Raw genomic sequence first — 15,357 nt, 5'->3', positions numbered from 1 at the left:
ATTTTCACCGGCAACTCGGAGAACACAAAACCAAACACAACGGCGGATGAAATCCCACTGAAAATCAACAAACCGTTTGTCATTCGCCGCCGTCTCTGTTCAAGCACTGAACTACGAGTTGCAGATGCCTTCAATTTTGCAGCGCGCTGTCAGTTCAACTGACAGCACAACAACAAACCCAGCTCACAGCCTTTTGTTTACAATCGAACCACTGCGAAAGGCAGTGGAATAATTTCGGTAACAAGTTTGCACATTTTATTTACCCCTTATCTAATCCATTCCCCTCCCCGCGCTACTTGCAGCCGACCATGAGGATACGGAAACACGTGCTGCCCCGCACGCTGCAGGATGCGGTCGCGACCGCCTTTATGGCCGGCATCATCCCGATCACCTTCTGGTTCGAGGTGTACGTCGTGATACCGGGCATCCATGGGCCCGACTCGGTGTACAACTGGGTGCACTTCGTGCCCGCCGTCCTGCTGCTGTTCAACGTAACGGCCCACATGCTCGCCACCATGCTGTGCGATACGAGCTGCTCGACCGAGCTGATCCAGCTGCCGGCGGCAGGCGTGTCCACGGCCGGTGCCGGGACCGGGCTCGGCTCCAAATCGTGGCATCTTTGCGCGACGTGCGAGTTCATCGCGCCGCCCCGCTCCTGGCACTGCGCCAGCTGCCGGACGTGCATCCTGAAGCGGGACCATCACTGCGTCTTTACCGGGTGCTGCATCGGGCACAAGAACCACCGCTACTTCATCCTGTTCGTGGTGTACCTGTTCATCTCCACGCTGTACGCCAGCGTGCTGAACAACTACTTTCTGTGGTTCGTGCGGGGCGAGGAGTTCCGGAACTGGACGTCGCTGGTGAAGATCGTGTTCCCGCTCGCGATGCTACTGATCGACACGTCGACGAAGCAGTACTATCTGGTGATCTATCTGATCAACATGGTGGGCGTTATGTTTACCGGCGTGCTGCTGATCTACCACGGCCGGCTCATCCTGAGCGGTGCGGTCGTGCACGAGCGAAAAGCACCGGAGTACGACATGGGCCGGGCGGAGAACCTGCGGATGGTGCTGGGCAACCGGTGGTACATTGCGTGGCTTTCACCGTTCGTTGCCAGCGAGCTACCGCACAACGGTGTCAACTGGGAAACGCTTCAGAAGCAGACACTTAAGAGTAAGTAGCCGGAAAGAGGCAGCAAGTTCGGATCAATTGTACAAAACCAAAGTACTAGCGGGGAATTGGTACAGCCATTGATAGCATTTAAGGGAAACACACACACAGTTTGTAGTTAAAATAATCATTTACTTTATTTCGTTTTATAAACCAATCATCCACACACAATCCTCGCGTGAGCGTCCGGTTCTTTTATTTTAACGAACACTGACGATATGAAAGAAGCACCTGGTACGTGGCTGTGTTGCCTCCTTTAAGATCGGCCCTAACATCGCTAAAACAAAGCCCGCCCGCCAAACAGACGAATCTCTACGGCGCACAGCTCGACAACACGTGATGACTAGCGTATTGTTTCGGGGTGGTAGAACGGGGGAAGAAATCTCTTTTTGCAAAATGGCACTGCGAGCACCCTCGGCAAGTGTCTCAGAACACCAGCTCCTCCGTGTTCGATATCATGCTGCTGGCCCGGTTGGTCCGCTGCAGCTGCAGCAGCTCCCGGATCAGTGCCGCTTTTTCCCGCTCGAGCAGGGACAGCTTCTCGTTCTTCTGGTTAATCTCCTCGCAAAGCTGATGGTTCTGCTGCTTCAGATGGTTTACCATTTCCGGCGACTGTTGGGACTGCTGCTGCTGTTGGAGATGATGCGACTGGGAACTGGATGTCGGTTGGTAATTTCCCGCTGAAGATGTTGCTCCTGCAGACGCTGTTGGTGGTGGTGGTACCGCCGGTGGAATGCTAGCGTTCGGCTGTGCCGGACGATGCAGCGACCGTTGCTGCTGATAGTGGCCCGGAGCACCCGCGAACCCGCCGGGCAGTGGCCGTAGGGCAAGGTTCATGTGCATGGGGAAACCGCCCCGTTCCCAGCTTTCGGCAAGCATCATTAGATGGCGGTTCACCTCGAGCACCCTGGCCCGCTGCAGATCGAGCCGTTCCTGTTGCGTTTCGGTCCACGTTTCCTGTGGAACAGAGAGAGAAAGAAAAATGGAGTTAAAAATGAGACATGACCCCGCTTGTTAATTGTTCGCAACGGATTAGCGAATGCAGCGAGCCGATTAGCCTGAAGCGAGCAGCCCACCGGAAGCCGTCAATTATGCCGATTCGCCCCCCTCTGGGGTACGATTTAAGTTACCAGAACACTTTTTTTAAACAGTCGACGCTGAATAACGGCATGGCTTTTAACTTTCTACCAGCGAGAAGCAAACACAACTTAAATCGATTGCAAACAGCAGCTAAAGTAGATCAATTTCAGCAAAATCGAAAGTTTGTTTAGTTAGGGCGAAAGCTTTGTTGACTCCCTTCCCGAGGGGTCACACGCGTATCGAGTTGCACACGTGCATCCGGGATGTGTTCACCATCATCATCACCACTCACACTTAGTGATGGGTAATCCGGAGCGGAGTCATGGATCAACTCCGACTCCGGATCAGTCTGGATCAGTCTGGATGAGTTCGGATGGGTCGGGATGAGTCTGAACTAGTGCGGTACATTCCAGGCGAGTAGTTTAGGTTGATGTTACAATTGCTAAATCCCAAGTTGACGATTATTGATGAGTTCGTTCACCTTCAAGTAAGGTATCGAATATTTACAATGCAGTATAACAATTTTCTTTGTCATTTGAAAATGAAATAACCTTACTGTTTTTGCACCGCCTACCTAACATAATCACTCGGACTCGACCGGACTCGTTCGGACGCTTCCAGACCCATCCGAAGTAGTGATGGATAAAGTAGGCAAAAATCCGGAGTCAACTCCAATCCGACTTCGATCATTTCAGAATCGACTCCGAAAGGTAGGTTAGCCCAGCATTATCCGGAGTCATCCGAAGTCGTCCGGAGTCGCCCGGAGTCGGCCGGAGTCGTTGGAAGTTGGAGTCATCCGGAGTCGTTTGGAGTCGTTCGGAATCGGTTGGAGTCGAAGTCATCCGGAGTCGACCGGAATTGGCCTTCGAAACAAAAGCGTATATACGAATTGCACATGCAAAGTTAAAGACAAAAAACACAACAAAATGAAATGCCTGATCACTAACACATTACACCTGACGGCTCCTGTTGACTTCGACCGACTTCGATTACGGTCGACTCCGATTACGGTCGACTCCGATCGACTCTGGACGACTCCGACTCCAGCCGACTCCGGGCGCCTCTGACGACTCCGAACGACTCCGAACGAGCCCAGACGATTCCGGATGACTCCGACTCCGAACGATTTGGGACGACTCCGAACGACTCCGGATTACTCCCAACGACTCCGACTTCGAACGACTCCAGACAACTCCGGACGATTCCGGACGACTCCGACTCCCAACGATTTGGGACGACTCCGAACGACTCCGGATTACTCCCAACGACTCCGACTTCGATCGACTCCGGACAACTCCGGACGACGCCCAACGACTCAGAACGACTCTAGACGACTCCGGACGACTTCGAACAACTACGGGCGACTCCGGACGACTCTTAACGACTCCTACTCGACGCGGAGCGGAACTAGTGGTTCGGATTTTGACGGAGTCGGAATCGGACTAAGCCGGAGTCAGATCGGTGTCATGAGTGCGCTCCAAAGAGCACATCAATAATCCGGACAGTTCTGGACTGATCTGGACTGATCCGGACAGATCAGGATTCGGAATCGATGAGTCCGAAGTATTTTCCAGTGCACACCTAAACCACTCCCCCTCCCTCTCCGCGCTTAAACAGTCCGGAGTAACTCCGAGTCCGACTCCGATGGGTACCGAAGTCGGATCGGTTTGACTCCAGAAAAAATGGGATATACCCATCACCACTCACCATGTGTGATCCGGGACGGCCCAGGTATCGCATCTTTTCCTGCACCGCCGCCAGCTGCTTGTGGTACCACTCCCTGGCCCGCTCGACCGCCGTCAGCCCCTGCAGCAGGATGTCCTTTTCCTGCTCGATCTGCTTCAGCCGCTTCAGCATGTTGTAGTCGACGCCGTTCTGGAGCGTGTGGCGTCGCGGCTCCCGGCGCCGCCCAGCCGCACCGGGCGATTTCTTCTGGTACAGGCCGCCGGAACTGAGCCGAGCGCCGTCGAGCTGATTGATGGACTGCAGGGAGGGCGAGGAGGTGGACAGGTCCGTCTGCCCGTCGGCGGAACCACGTGCTAGCGGGCGCAGTGTGCCCTTGCCCGAATCGCCCTTATCTCCGCCCGCTTCCCCAAGCAGCAGTGACATTTGCCAGTTCTGAAGCGCGTTGCGGATCTCTGCCTTATCAATGCTGGAACCACCGCCACCACCCACTCCACCAATCATTGGATTGTGTAGCGGAAGTTGTTGGTGCTGCTGCGCATGCTGTTGCGCATTGCGCTCCAGATTTAGCGAGACGCGCGGTGGTTTCGGTGGTCCGAATGCGCCCGGCAGTATGATCGGCGGCCGTTCCAGCTCCAACTCACCGTCCGGGCTGAGTAGCTGCGGCATGCTGAGCGTTTTCTGCGCCGGCATTGCGTTGTTCGGGCGTACGGTGGCCGTGTTGGTCGTTGGACCGGTCGCGTGCCAGGCGGAAACGGGTGCCAGTGTGGGCAGCTTGGCGGCATTGCTACCACCACCACCACCACCACCATCGAGATCGAGCAGCGGTGCGGAAGGTGGCCGCGAGAGGGACAGCTTTGCCATGGACGCTTTCAGCGGCGGCTCATCGCGGCTTGCGAGCGGTGAGGATGAGGTCGAGTGGGGCGAGACGAGCCCCAGCGGTGAGCTGGACAGTGGACTCGATTGGTTGCGCAACAGGCAGATCTTGAGGCCGCTGCAGAAGCGCTCGAACGAGAGAAGACCGTTCGGGGGCGTTACCTTGCGCAAACTTTCGATGACACCACGTGGCAGCCCTTTCGAGCCGTCGTCCTGCCAGCGCTCCTCGATGTCGGCCAGCCGCACGCAGCCCGTCTTCCGATCGTCCATGATGTCGAACAGGGTGCGCATGGCGGCGACGAACGCTTTCGGCAAACCGCCTTCCTCATGCTGCTGCTGCTGCTGCTGCTGCCGCTGTTGTTGTTGAAGGTGAAGGTGATGATGGTGATGATGTGGTGGTGGTGGTGGTGGTAGTTGGGGATTGTACGGGCGACTGTCCGGTATGGCAGACGCCGAGCTGGAATGCACCAGCAGTGGGCTGGACGATGCCCCAGGCAGCACGACGCCCGGTTGTCCCGGGAGGGCCGTGTGTCGATTGTGGTACTGGGGCTGCTGGGGTTGTTGCTGACGGTGCAGGTGTGTCCCCATTGCTGACGTCATGTCTGACGCCGTCGTTGCCGTGGTCGCCGTCCGTTGCACGCTCAGCGATAGTATGTTCTTTCGGTTGCGGTTGGGCAGTGGGTCCATCGCTCACTTTGCCGAACCAAATGCACACACACACACACGAGGCCAGTCATCCAGTAACGCAAGAGAAACTGCCCCATCCAGGTGGCGCGCGCAAACACGTTTTAAGGCGCTCGCGTCCGCCCGTCCAGTTTTCTTGCTTTCCTTTCGGATCCTTTTCGGAAACGGGACACTTGATTGTTGTTTTGCTTTTAACACACTTCACACACACACATGTACAAAGCGTCACAAGTGCTCTCTCTCTCTCTCTCTCTCTCTGTGGGTTTGTGAGCGTATAATAGCGCCTCAGGCTGCACGATTCATTCACTTTTCGTATCCTTCTTGGTGCGTTCGCGCACAGACAGAAACGTCGTACCTGGCAACGCACAGGTATCACCCTATAGAAGAGTTGCTTTCTACTTGCTTTTCTGTTTCTATCACACGAGATATTATTAACACCACTGTTTAACGGCAGACGTTTAACACAGCTGCACGATCACACAAGATCGTTAATCACTTCACCAGACCAACAAACGTATGCAGATCACTTCAAGACCACTCTTAACTAACGCTTGCCACTTTCAAGGTTTGAAACGACCAACACCCGATACCAACGGACCCCTCCTCTCTCTATGCGAAAGCTTCTTCCGTCCGACCCGATCACAGCAAGCGACGAACCCCCGTACAACAACGATCAGCGCGCAGCACGCGGACAGCATCCGTCGCCCGTGAAGTCACGCGAGAGAATGCCGCAGCGCGCCTTTACGCGTTTGAACTTTCTGCTTTGTTGTGTTCTCTCCCTTTCTCTCTCTCTCTCTCTCTTTTGTGTGTGTATTTTTCCCTTCCCTTTGCGTTTGCATCCCTTCCACCCTCGCTTTAACGGGGAGGTGAAGGGGCAGAACCTGATTCCGAACACACACACAAATCAGCTGCCGCCTGTCTCCCTCTGCCCCTGCGTTTGAAGGGGTCGTTGGATGGTTTTGTCACACACGGATGGAGCGAGCAACAAGAAGGGTTGGCGGAGGAAGGAGGTCGTTGAAATGGGACAAATTTGAGAAAGAGAGCGAGAGAAGAAGAGCAAAAAAAACATTGGCATTTAGGGGTGTGCATTCCCTACATACAGACACACACACATACAAACACACACACAGCACAGTAAGGGGCGGAATTGGTGCATACGAATTTCAGCAGTGAGGGAGAGAAGGAGAGAGAGAAATAGAAATAGAGAGAGGCCGAAAAAGAAGGCCCTTTTTTAAAGCCGAGGAAGGTCGATCAAGGATCTTAAGTGATCACAGAGAGAGAGAGAGACAGAAAGCGAGAGCAAGAGAGAAGGCGATGGATAACAACGAAGCGATGAGGGGGCATACTAAGCCGGAAGAAGACACTTTTGGGGGATGATGTATGGGGCCTGTGAGGTTGACTTTAGGCGCTAAGTGATTTGGAAAGTCAACCAATTGGAATTTATGGTATGACACGCTTGTTTTTTTCTCTAGTTGCCATTTATCGTCCACCACTGTTGTAGTAGCTTTTGTTTTTTGTTTGTTTGTCCTTTTCTTGACCACAAAACCTCCCCCAACGTCCCCAACAACGCTTCCACACACACATAGGCGCACGTGAGGCCATAAAACTGTCCGACCGAGCGCCTGCTGGTTGAGCATAAAACCGCACTGCCTTGCTCGTGTCCGGCACTAAATGCGACCCGTTCCTTCACAGAGCGAGAGCGAGAGATATGATAGGTTGGGGGTGAACGTGCTGAAATCGGTGCTTTTTGTTTTGCATTTTAAATCCCGCTAGGCTCTCTTTGCCTATCTCAGGCCACCACTCCCCCTACTTCGAGGAGACAAAACGTCATAAAATATACAGTTAACAGGCAGCCACTGTAAAGGGTGAGACGCCACCATATCTCTCATACTGAGCATACAAAAAACCTCCAATCTCGATCTCCACTTACTCTTGAAAGGATTACGCAAGAAAAGCAGGGGAGGAGGAGAGGGTAAGCTGTTTTTAGGTTGCAATTGTTTTCCCTTTTGCCGCCCCGTAGTTATGCTCATGCCTTTGTATGCTCTTGCCCCCTTTGATATGCGTGTAGAGTCAGTTTACAGTGCACCAGAAACGGGGAGGGAAATGAGCTTTTTGTTGACGAAACGGTGTGAATTATGATCGGAAATTGCGATAAACGATTGTTTACTTTGCAGCGACGTTGAGTCATGTAGGAGAATGAGATGGCATTTGATGGTCATAAGAGAGTGACACAAATGGTGCCGCTGTACAGTGAAGATCACAACGCTTGGGGGGTGTTTTGGATTTGCAATCAAACGCTGAATTGATTTGATTCTTCTCTTTCTCTCTTTCTTTCTCTCACTTTAATCCAAACCCTAATTGCAATGCAGAACGTAGAAGCTTTGCCAACGTGTCTCAGCATTTCGATTCGAGACTCCTTCATACGTCTTGCTGTTGTCCAGGCTCCGTATAACACAGCACATAACAGCAACATCTAGCGCTTCGGTTGGCGAAAGATGTTGGCGCAACTCCAAAACTGGTTTTCTTGCGACGATTTGCGACTCTCCCTGGCTGGTGGATGGTGCCCTGGCATGTCGAGAAGAGCAGACAAAACGAAAACAACCCGAACGCGTAACGTAAACTGCGAAGGTCTTCAAGGCATGGCGCGTGCACTTTGAGATTTTGCATGAGATGATGTCCCGAACGGTGGGCAATACTCCAAAACATCTTTTGAGGAAAATTGATCAACATCTGAAATAGACTGGAGCATGATCTACAAAAACCCAAACGGGTATTTCACACAAGGCTTGAGAACCTGTGCATCTCACAAACCTCTCCGTTGGCTTTTGTTTCGCATAACAATGACTACATCGTGGGGTTCGTTCGATGAAACAAAGACGTCATGCTGACTGCCCACATATCACCCCCGGCGCTCTTTCCATCATGCCGTGGCGAGATCAACCTGTTACACCGATTGACCATATAACAAAAGCCCACTCGCATGTCCAAATGTCGCCACGATCGCCACCTCGGGCCCACGCACGCTGACAATCAACGCGCTTCCGGTTGGTCGACTATATGGTCGCTGGCTGGTCACGTGAAGCGTAACGGTGCTGTTGGTTCGACGCGATCTTTCCGCAGAACGCGAACTCGATTCTATTTTCCGCACCAAAACCGGGTGAAGTCTTCTCACGATCAATGTGTCTGTGTCTGTGATGGTGGAAAATGAAAGCGAATAAAATTAAAAGCGTAAAATTGCCATTGTTTACCTGCGAAAAGTGTGTCATCGGACATACCGGCACGAATGCACCACCCTTTTTTTTCCTACTCCCAGGGGTCCTCGGGGCGGGCGGAACCGAGACTGTACGCGGAAGTCGTTTCAACAGGCCGGGAGCCGGGCTAGTTGAATGATTTATTCGGCACCCGTGTGCAATTCCGGCCACAACGGAGGGAGGGACCATTATTCGCCAAGGTTAATTCCGTACCGGTGTTCCGATTTGCGATGAATTGCGGTCGGGTGGACTGGGTGGACATGTTCCGGTTGGATGGGATTTTTCTTCGTGTTTTTTCCTCCACGGCTAATGCACTAACTAAATGAGTTTTTGAAACAAGTGTATCATTTCACAGCGATCGTGTATGTCGTCGGGAGGCCTGATGCGGAGATTGGGTGTTATTCGAATGAGTCAATGAGCTTTTTTTAATGTTCGGTTACATTTGGATGGATGTTGGCAATGGGGTTTGTTTAGGTGTATGGCACGTCGTATAAATTACGCCGGACAACTTACATATTTACCTCGATTCACCTAAATATCATTTGCTCAAAGACATAAACAATCGATAATTAAACTGCCTAGTTAATTGAACATAAGCGTTAATAGTTCATACTTATTATTGTTTAATATCATATTATTATATCATCATATTAATCATATTATTTTTACTTATAACAAAACACGAAAAAGAAAATTGAAATGATACAAGTTCTAGTAGTACTAGGAAACAGAATTGTGAATTAAACACTAAAAATATGAAATAAATCAGTAAAATGTACATAAATAAGCAAAAATTTAGAACAAGAGAAAAAAAAACATGTAACAAAAAAGAACATATGAGATCTGTATTAAAGAATTTTTGTAATATTTTAATTTCAACTAAACATCATTATCATCAGAGCATCGTTGAAATAAAACTAAATTGTGTTGTATAGTGATCTATATTGCTCTTGAAATGCGTAAGACTTCGTAGCTTCAAATATAACTGTAATAAGTAATATGCTAAATAAAAATGAAAGTTTTTTATCATATATAACATAACATTTGATATAAATCTATTGAAAAGGTGACAAAAATTCAATGATGTAAATGGAACAGTCAAATAAAAAAAACGAAACAAAAAATAAATTGCCAAAGAGATTGATTTTTTTAGTTTTGAATCAATCAATGCATTGACGTGATTAATTTTTTGGCAAAAAAAAATACTTGCTAAAGTTAGCAAACATATTGAAATAAATACAACACAATGTTTGCTGAGCGATCGACTCTGAACACCCCCAAAGAATCGGCAATTTAAAGGTACGCGATTGCTACACCAACACATCCACAAACCGGTTTCCCACACACACACACACACACGCAACATTCAAACGCAGCGCAAGTGTTTATTGGGGAGATTTAACGCACACCGTTGCGCAAGATCACGAATGGGGATAGCTTCAAATACTTTCCCCCCTACATCGAGCCGGTTAGTCTTTTCGTAACATTCCTATCGAAAGGGAGAAGCGACCCGTTGACAGTCAACACATCATCATCAACAACAACAACAACAACAACAACAACGAAGCGTCATGGCACCGATTGTGTTGTACAGTACCCGCCGTACGCCGGCCGGCCGTGCCGTGGAGCTGACGGCAAAGATGATCGGTATCGAGCTGGATGTGCAGTACATTGATCTGGCGAAGAAGGAAAATATGACCGAAGAGTATCTGAAGGTAAGCGATCGTGTTCTTTTTCCGCGACTTCTTCATCACTTTCACCCATTAATCTTTCGTCCGTCCGCAGATGAATCCGATGCACACCGTGCCGACGGTCAACGATAACGGTGTGCCGCTGTACGATAGCCATGCTATCATCATCTATCTGGTGCAGAAGTACGCAAAGGATGACACCCTCTACCCGGCGAAGGATCTAGTGAAGCAGGCCAACATCAACGCCCTGTTGCACTTCGAGTCGGGCGTACTGTTCGCCCGGTTGCGCTGGATCCTGGAGCCGGTGTTCTACTGGGGCCAGACGGAGGTGCCACAGGAGAAGATCGACTCGGTGCAGAAAGCGTACGATCTGCTCGAGGCTACGCTGAAGACGTCCGGCACAGACTATCTCGTGGGCGGCACGATCACGCTTGCGGACATCTCCGTCAGCACATCGCTCTGCACGCTCAACGCACTGTTCCCGGCGGATGCGAGCAAGTACCCGCTGGTGCTGGCCTACCTGAAGCGGCTGGAGCAAACGATGCCCCACTACCAGGAGATCAACACGGACCGGGCCAATGAGGCGCTGCAGCTGTACAACCAGAAACTTGGCAAGGTTTAGATCCGGCTTCACGTCCACGGCACATGCACTCAGCTCTGTCTTCTCAGGTCAAGAATAAAGCTTTCCAATTTGCATTTAAAAATCAAACAAATGAGACGCTGTGTTTTATTACCATAGAGATTCGTCACCCCTCTTCCGTCACAGGAACTGGGAAGCATTGGCTTCCTTCTTGCCCAGCACAAACTCGGCCAGCTCGAGCGCCCCGGTACCGTTCGCTTCCTCGTAGTACGGCAGCTCCTGCATGCGCCGCATCCAGGCCGTGATCTTCGGGAACTTGGACTCGTCCAGCGGTACCACACCGACCAGCGTGGCAATGCTGGAGATGCAGCTAAAGTCGGCAATCGTGAGACTCTCGCCCACCATGTACTGATCAACGAGCGAATCTTCCAACAAGCGGTACGCCTTCCGGATGTGTTCGATCCGATCGGAGTGGAAGTACGATTTGCCCGAATAAATGACCGGTTCCTGGAAAGGTACATAATCATCCTCAGTATCATCGCCGTACTGTCCTGTGAGTCTGGGTTTACTAACAAACAGAAAACTTAACCGCGAAAAGATTACACCCGCCTCGAGGTGTAGCGCCGTATGGACCCGGGCCCGCCGTACCAGCTCGCTCGGATAGAGACCGTCGTCACGGCCGTACTTGCACACGAGATAAATCATGATGGCATGGCTGGCGGTGATAACGATACCACCATCGTCCAGCACGGGTATGGTTTGCTGTGGATTCACCTAGCGAAGCGACCAATGGATTAGATAAGGAAAGGGAACGCTGCTTCCCGATGCTCCCGCGATCAATCAAAACTACCTTGAGGAACTCTTCCATCAGCTTGTCACCGCGCAGCAGCGTCATCTCCTTTTCGAACAGCTCGATGCCGAGTGCCCGGGCAGTCAGCTTCACGGCCCGGCACGGTGGACTCTTGCGGTTCGTGTACAGTACCAGTCTGCTGGGTTCCATCGTTCAGTCTGAAACGCGTCACGAACGTATCCAAATGATGATCCAACGTGGACTAAGTTGAGTCTACTTGTGCTACGTGCAGCTCCGCAAAGAGAGATCACCAAGTCGCGGGATAATATCTTCCAAGAGCAACGACGATGCATGGCACTGATAAGACGATTAGGGAACGGAAGAACTATCTAGGAGCGCTGGTTGGGATTGCTTTGGAAGAGATAACATGAAGTAGCTACAACTCTACTGGTGGTTACTCTTATCTAGATGACTGGGCTAGATGACTTATCTAGATGTGGGAATCTGCCCTACTAGATTGCTAAAGTGTAGATGGTTCTCAACATCTTTCCTTAATACACTTTCGTTTGAATAGCGAAAAGACCTCAGTACCTCAGTGATTGGCTTTGAATGAACTCATAAAATCGATAACGATGGGTTTGCAAAAAAAGCGAATTGTCATCGATTGAGATATGAGTCGTCGTGATTTACGGTATGATTACACGTCTGTTTACAAATACTTCATTAAGCCTAATGAGCGATTGGGCTGCAACCGGGACGCTGATACTGCTGATGAGACCTGCCCATTCTGTTTTTCACCTGCATCTGGTCAGTGACAATGCTTATATACCTTTCTACACATTTTATCAGTTTTTGTAACGGTATGCGTTTTAAAAACGCATCCCGATGGTCGGCAAGAACTACAAATCATAACCAACGCCAGTTTATCGCTGACTTCAGAGTGTACAAGGCGCTTCGTAGACGAAACCCCCAGTCGCAACGATGCCAAAACCTGTGTTATACACGGTTCGTCTGAGCCCACCGTGCCGTGCGGTGGAGCTGACGGCAAAAGCGCTTGGATTGGAGTTAGAGCGCAAGCTTGTGAACTTACTTGCTGGGGAAAATTTGACACCTGAGTTCTTGAAGGTATAGCACGTGTTTGTAGAGGAGATGAAGATAACCCTGCTGCTACTGGTATTTGCTATTACAGCTCAATCCTAAGCATACGATCCCCGTGCTGGACGATAATGGGACGATCATCAGCGAAAGCCACGCGATCATGATCTATCTCGTGCGTAAGTACGGCCAGGGCGAAGGGAAGGATGCGCTGTACCCAACGGACATTGTCGAGCAGGCTCGGGTCAATGAGGCACTGCACTTCGAGTCCGGTGTGCTGTTTGCTCGGTTGCGATTCATTACCGTAGGTTTCGGCAGGAAGACCCTTATGTTGAAGCCCACAAGTAATGAGGAAGTCATTTTATGTATCTACACATATAGGAGTTGGCAATTTTTGGACGCAAACCAGAAATTCCGGAAGATCGCATCGAGTACGTCCGGAAGGCGTACCGGTTGCTGGAAGACTCGCTGCAGACCGATTACGTAGCCGGCTCACGTATGACGATCGCTGACCTGAGCTGCATTTCCTCGGTCGCCTCTATGGTGGGCTTTATCCCAATGGAAAGGTCCGAGTTCCCGCGAGTGCACGGGTGGATGGAGCGGCTGAAGCAGTTGCCGTACTATGAGGAGATCAACGGTGCCGGTGCCACAGAGCTGGCCGAGTTCATTGTGAATATGTTGGCGAAGAATGCAAAACTGTAACAGGTTCAAGCTATTCGCGGTAGTTAACTAGTCAAATAAAGTGTAGAATTTAAAGCACCAAGTAACGTGTTTCTTGTGCATAAAAAACAGGAATTCGCTTCTGCTTTTATGTACGAAGTACGAAGAACCGGAATGAGTATGAAATAAATTCGCCGACACGCACACAACAACACCATCCCCAAGTAATGCTTTATCTCGGGCCCTTCCAACGAACACAGTCGCACATCCGAAGCATGGGGCGTTTGCTATGCTTGGGGTCGATGCTACAGACATCCACAGCCAATCATCAGTTGGGGTGTGTCTCTTGAACGTGTACGGTGTGTGTCCATCCAGTTTTTAGTTCGCTGCGAAAATGTCCAAGCTTGTACTGTACACCCTGCACCTTAGCCCACCGTGCCGTGCCGTGGAGCTGGCGGCCAAAGCGTTGGGCTTGGAGCTGGAGCAGAAGACCATTAATCTGCTGACGGGTGACCATTTGAAGCCGGAATTTGTGAAGGTACGTAATGGGATTGAGAGAGAAAGTTAGAAAGAAAGCGATTGGTATGCATTACATTACCCTTACGTGCACAGCTAAACCCGCAACATACGATCCCGGTGCTGGATGACAACGGTACGATCATCACCGAGAGCCACGCGATCATGATCTATCTGGTGACGAAGTATGGCAAAGATGATAGCCTCTATCCAAAAGACCCCGTCAAGCAGGCCCGTGTAAATTCGGCCCTGCACTTCGAGTCCGGCGTACTGTTCGCCCGGATGAGATTCATTTTGTAAGTGACGTGACCTGTTTTCCCTTAAAAAGACTGAGACCGGTTCCAGTTCCAGCATAACGCCAAGCATTTTCCAACCCCTTCCACAGGAACGTATCCTATTCTTCGGCAAATCGGACATCCCCGAGGATCGCGTTGAGTACGTGCAGAAATCGTACGAGCTGCTGGAGGACACACTGGTGGACGACTTTGTCGCCGGACCGAGCATGACGATTGCCGACTTTAGCTGCATTTCCACGATCTCGAGCATTATGGGTGTGGTGCCGTTGGAGCAGTCGAAGCATCCCCGGATCTACGCGTGGATCGATCGGCTGAAGCAGCTGCCCTACTACGAGGAAGCGAACGGTGGCGGAGGCACCGATCTGGGCAAGTTTGTGCTAGCCAAAAAGGAGGAGAATGCTAAGGCTTAAAAAGGTGCGAGAGACCAAACGATTATTATGAGTTAAATTTGGAAGCATTTGGAATAAAGATAAATAAAAAAAGTAAGAAGCAGTCATTGTTATCAGTAGTTTCATGACTTCACAGTAAAACATAAGAAAGAGCATCCGAAAATAGAAAAGACAAAAAGTAAAATAAAACAGTGAAGAAAGAAAAAAAAGATGATTACGAGATGAAACAAAGACTGATAATCATATACAGTAAAACATAGAAAAAGCATCCAAGCATTGACGAGTCATGAGCGAAAAAAAAAATAGAATACAATAAAGAAAGATAAGAAAGGAATAAAAAGAGAAATGTTACTAAGAATTGATAAGTATGTAATAAAACGCAAGAAGAATATAAAAAATAGTAATGAGAAAGGGCAAACAAGTTAAGTGCACTGAATACAGATAATAAAATACATAAAAGGAAGCAAATCAAAACATGACAAACAGAAATAATGGCCAGTTGTGCGGGAGACGAAAAAAAAGCAGCAAAGATTAAAAACAAATTATCAAACACTTGCAAAAACAGACACACATACACACATAAAACAGATAATAAA

At 50.0% G+C, this 15,357-nt stretch overlaps 6 protein-coding genes across 6 annotated transcripts; 4 read left to right on the top strand and 2 right to left on the bottom strand.

Annotated features, from left to right (window-relative positions):
* Window positions 1–176: 176 nt before the first annotated feature.
* Window positions 177–1,341, top strand: LOC120902368 (probable palmitoyltransferase ZDHHC24). The gene is made up of 2 exons (XM_040311067.1): window positions 177–237; window positions 303–1,341. The coding sequence occupies exon 2, from the start codon at window positions 309–311 to the stop codon at window positions 1,179–1,181; it is 873 nt and encodes a 290-aa protein (XP_040167001.1). The 5' UTR covers window positions 177–237; window positions 303–308; the 3' UTR covers window positions 1,182–1,341.
* Window positions 1,282–6,666, bottom strand: LOC120902367 (suppressor APC domain-containing protein 2). The gene is made up of 2 exons (XM_040311066.1): window positions 3,958–6,666; window positions 1,282–2,127 (listed from the first exon to the last, which is right to left on the bottom strand). Exons 1-2 carry the CDS (start codon window positions 5,494–5,496, stop codon window positions 1,597–1,599), a joined length of 2,070 nt encoding a protein of 689 aa, XP_040167000.1. The 5' UTR covers window positions 5,497–6,666; the 3' UTR covers window positions 1,282–1,596.
* Window positions 6,667–10,204: 3,538 nt separating this feature from the next.
* LOC120900439 (glutathione S-transferase 1-like) lies at window positions 10,205–11,148 on the top strand. Its single transcript, XM_040307427.1, has 2 exons — window positions 10,205–10,459; window positions 10,530–11,148. The coding sequence occupies exons 1-2, from the start codon at window positions 10,316–10,318 to the stop codon at window positions 11,055–11,057; spliced, it is 672 nt and encodes a 223-aa protein (XP_040163361.1). The 5' UTR covers window positions 10,205–10,315; the 3' UTR covers window positions 11,058–11,148.
* LOC120900434 (glutathione S-transferase 1-like) lies at window positions 11,126–12,243 on the bottom strand. The gene is made up of 3 exons (XM_040307422.1): window positions 11,866–12,243; window positions 11,589–11,789; window positions 11,126–11,522 (listed from the first exon to the last, which is right to left on the bottom strand). Exons 1-3 carry the CDS (start codon window positions 12,013–12,015, stop codon window positions 11,196–11,198), a joined length of 678 nt encoding a protein of 225 aa, XP_040163356.1. The 5' UTR covers window positions 12,016–12,243; the 3' UTR covers window positions 11,126–11,195.
* Window positions 12,244–12,641: 398 nt separating this feature from the next.
* On the top strand, window positions 12,642–13,663 carry LOC120900438 (glutathione S-transferase 1-like). Its single transcript, XM_040307426.1, has 3 exons — window positions 12,642–12,930; window positions 12,995–13,204; window positions 13,282–13,663. The coding sequence occupies exons 1-3, from the start codon at window positions 12,787–12,789 to the stop codon at window positions 13,600–13,602; spliced, it is 675 nt and encodes a 224-aa protein (XP_040163360.1). The 5' UTR covers window positions 12,642–12,786; the 3' UTR covers window positions 13,603–13,663.
* A 213-nt stretch (window positions 13,664–13,876) lies between these two features.
* Window positions 13,877–14,880, top strand: LOC120900443 (glutathione S-transferase 1-like). Its single transcript, XM_040307431.1, has 3 exons — window positions 13,877–14,098; window positions 14,173–14,372; window positions 14,440–14,880. Exons 1-3 carry the CDS (start codon window positions 13,955–13,957, stop codon window positions 14,780–14,782), a joined length of 687 nt encoding a protein of 228 aa, XP_040163365.1. The 5' UTR covers window positions 13,877–13,954; the 3' UTR covers window positions 14,783–14,880.
* Window positions 14,881–15,357: the final 477 nt, after the last annotated feature.

The sequence above is a fragment of the Anopheles arabiensis genome, chromosome 3 (assembly GCF_016920715.1).
Source record: "Anopheles arabiensis isolate DONGOLA chromosome 3, AaraD3, whole genome shotgun sequence".
Classification (NCBI taxonomy): domain Eukaryota; kingdom Metazoa; phylum Arthropoda; class Insecta; order Diptera; family Culicidae; genus Anopheles; species Anopheles arabiensis.
Note: the sequence above shows the minus strand (reverse complement) of the source record. Positions and strands in the feature narration are given on the sequence as shown.

What these genes read in the sequence shown, in the direction of transcription:
- LOC120902368 (XM_040311067.1), top strand. Translation starts at nt 309, where the DNA reads ATGAGGATACGGAAACACGTGCTGCCCCGCACGCTGCAGGATGCGGTC.
- LOC120900439 (XM_040307427.1), top strand. Translation starts at nt 10,316, where the DNA reads ATGGCACCGATTGTGTTGTACAGTACCCGCCGTACGCCGGCCGGCCGT. An exon ending in TGACCGAAGAGTATCTGAAG is followed by an intron (nt 10,460 to 10,529) that starts GTAAGCGATCGT and finishes GTCCGTCCGCAG; the next exon opens with ATGAATCCGATGCACACCGT.
- LOC120900438 (XM_040307426.1), top strand. Translation starts at nt 12,787, where the DNA reads ATGCCAAAACCTGTGTTATACACGGTTCGTCTGAGCCCACCGTGCCGT. An exon ending in TGACACCTGAGTTCTTGAAG is followed by an intron (nt 12,931 to 12,994) that starts GTATAGCACGTG and finishes TTGCTATTACAG; the next exon opens with CTCAATCCTAAGCATACGAT. An exon ending in CTCGGTTGCGATTCATTACC is followed by an intron (nt 13,205 to 13,281) that starts GTAGGTTTCGGC and finishes CTACACATATAG; the next exon opens with GAGTTGGCAATTTTTGGACG.
- LOC120900443 (XM_040307431.1), top strand. Translation starts at nt 13,955, where the DNA reads ATGTCCAAGCTTGTACTGTACACCCTGCACCTTAGCCCACCGTGCCGT. An exon ending in TGAAGCCGGAATTTGTGAAG is followed by an intron (nt 14,099 to 14,172) that starts GTACGTAATGGG and finishes TTACGTGCACAG; the next exon opens with CTAAACCCGCAACATACGAT. An exon ending in GCCCGGATGAGATTCATTTT is followed by an intron (nt 14,373 to 14,439) that starts GTAAGTGACGTG and finishes CATAACGCCAAG; the next exon opens with CATTTTCCAACCCCTTCCAC.
- LOC120900434 (XM_040307422.1), bottom strand. Translation starts at nt 12,015, where the DNA reads ATGGAACCCAGCAGACTGGTACTGTACACGAACCGCAAGAGTCCACCG. An exon ending in TGATGGAAGAGTTCCTCAAG is followed by an intron (nt 11,790 to 11,865) that starts GTAGTTTTGATT and finishes TCGCTTCGCTAG; the next exon opens with GTGAATCCACAGCAAACCAT. An exon ending in CGCGGTTAAGTTTTCTGTTT is followed by an intron (nt 11,523 to 11,588) that starts GTTAGTAAACCC and finishes GTACCTTTCCAG; the next exon opens with GAACCGGTCATTTATTCGGG.
- LOC120902367 (XM_040311066.1), bottom strand. Translation starts at nt 5,496, where the DNA reads ATGGACCCACTGCCCAACCGCAACCGAAAGAACATACTATCGCTGAGC. An exon ending in GCCGTCCCGGATCACACATG is followed by an intron (nt 2,128 to 3,957) that starts GTGAGTGGTGAT and finishes TCTGTTCCACAG; the next exon opens with GAAACGTGGACCGAAACGCA.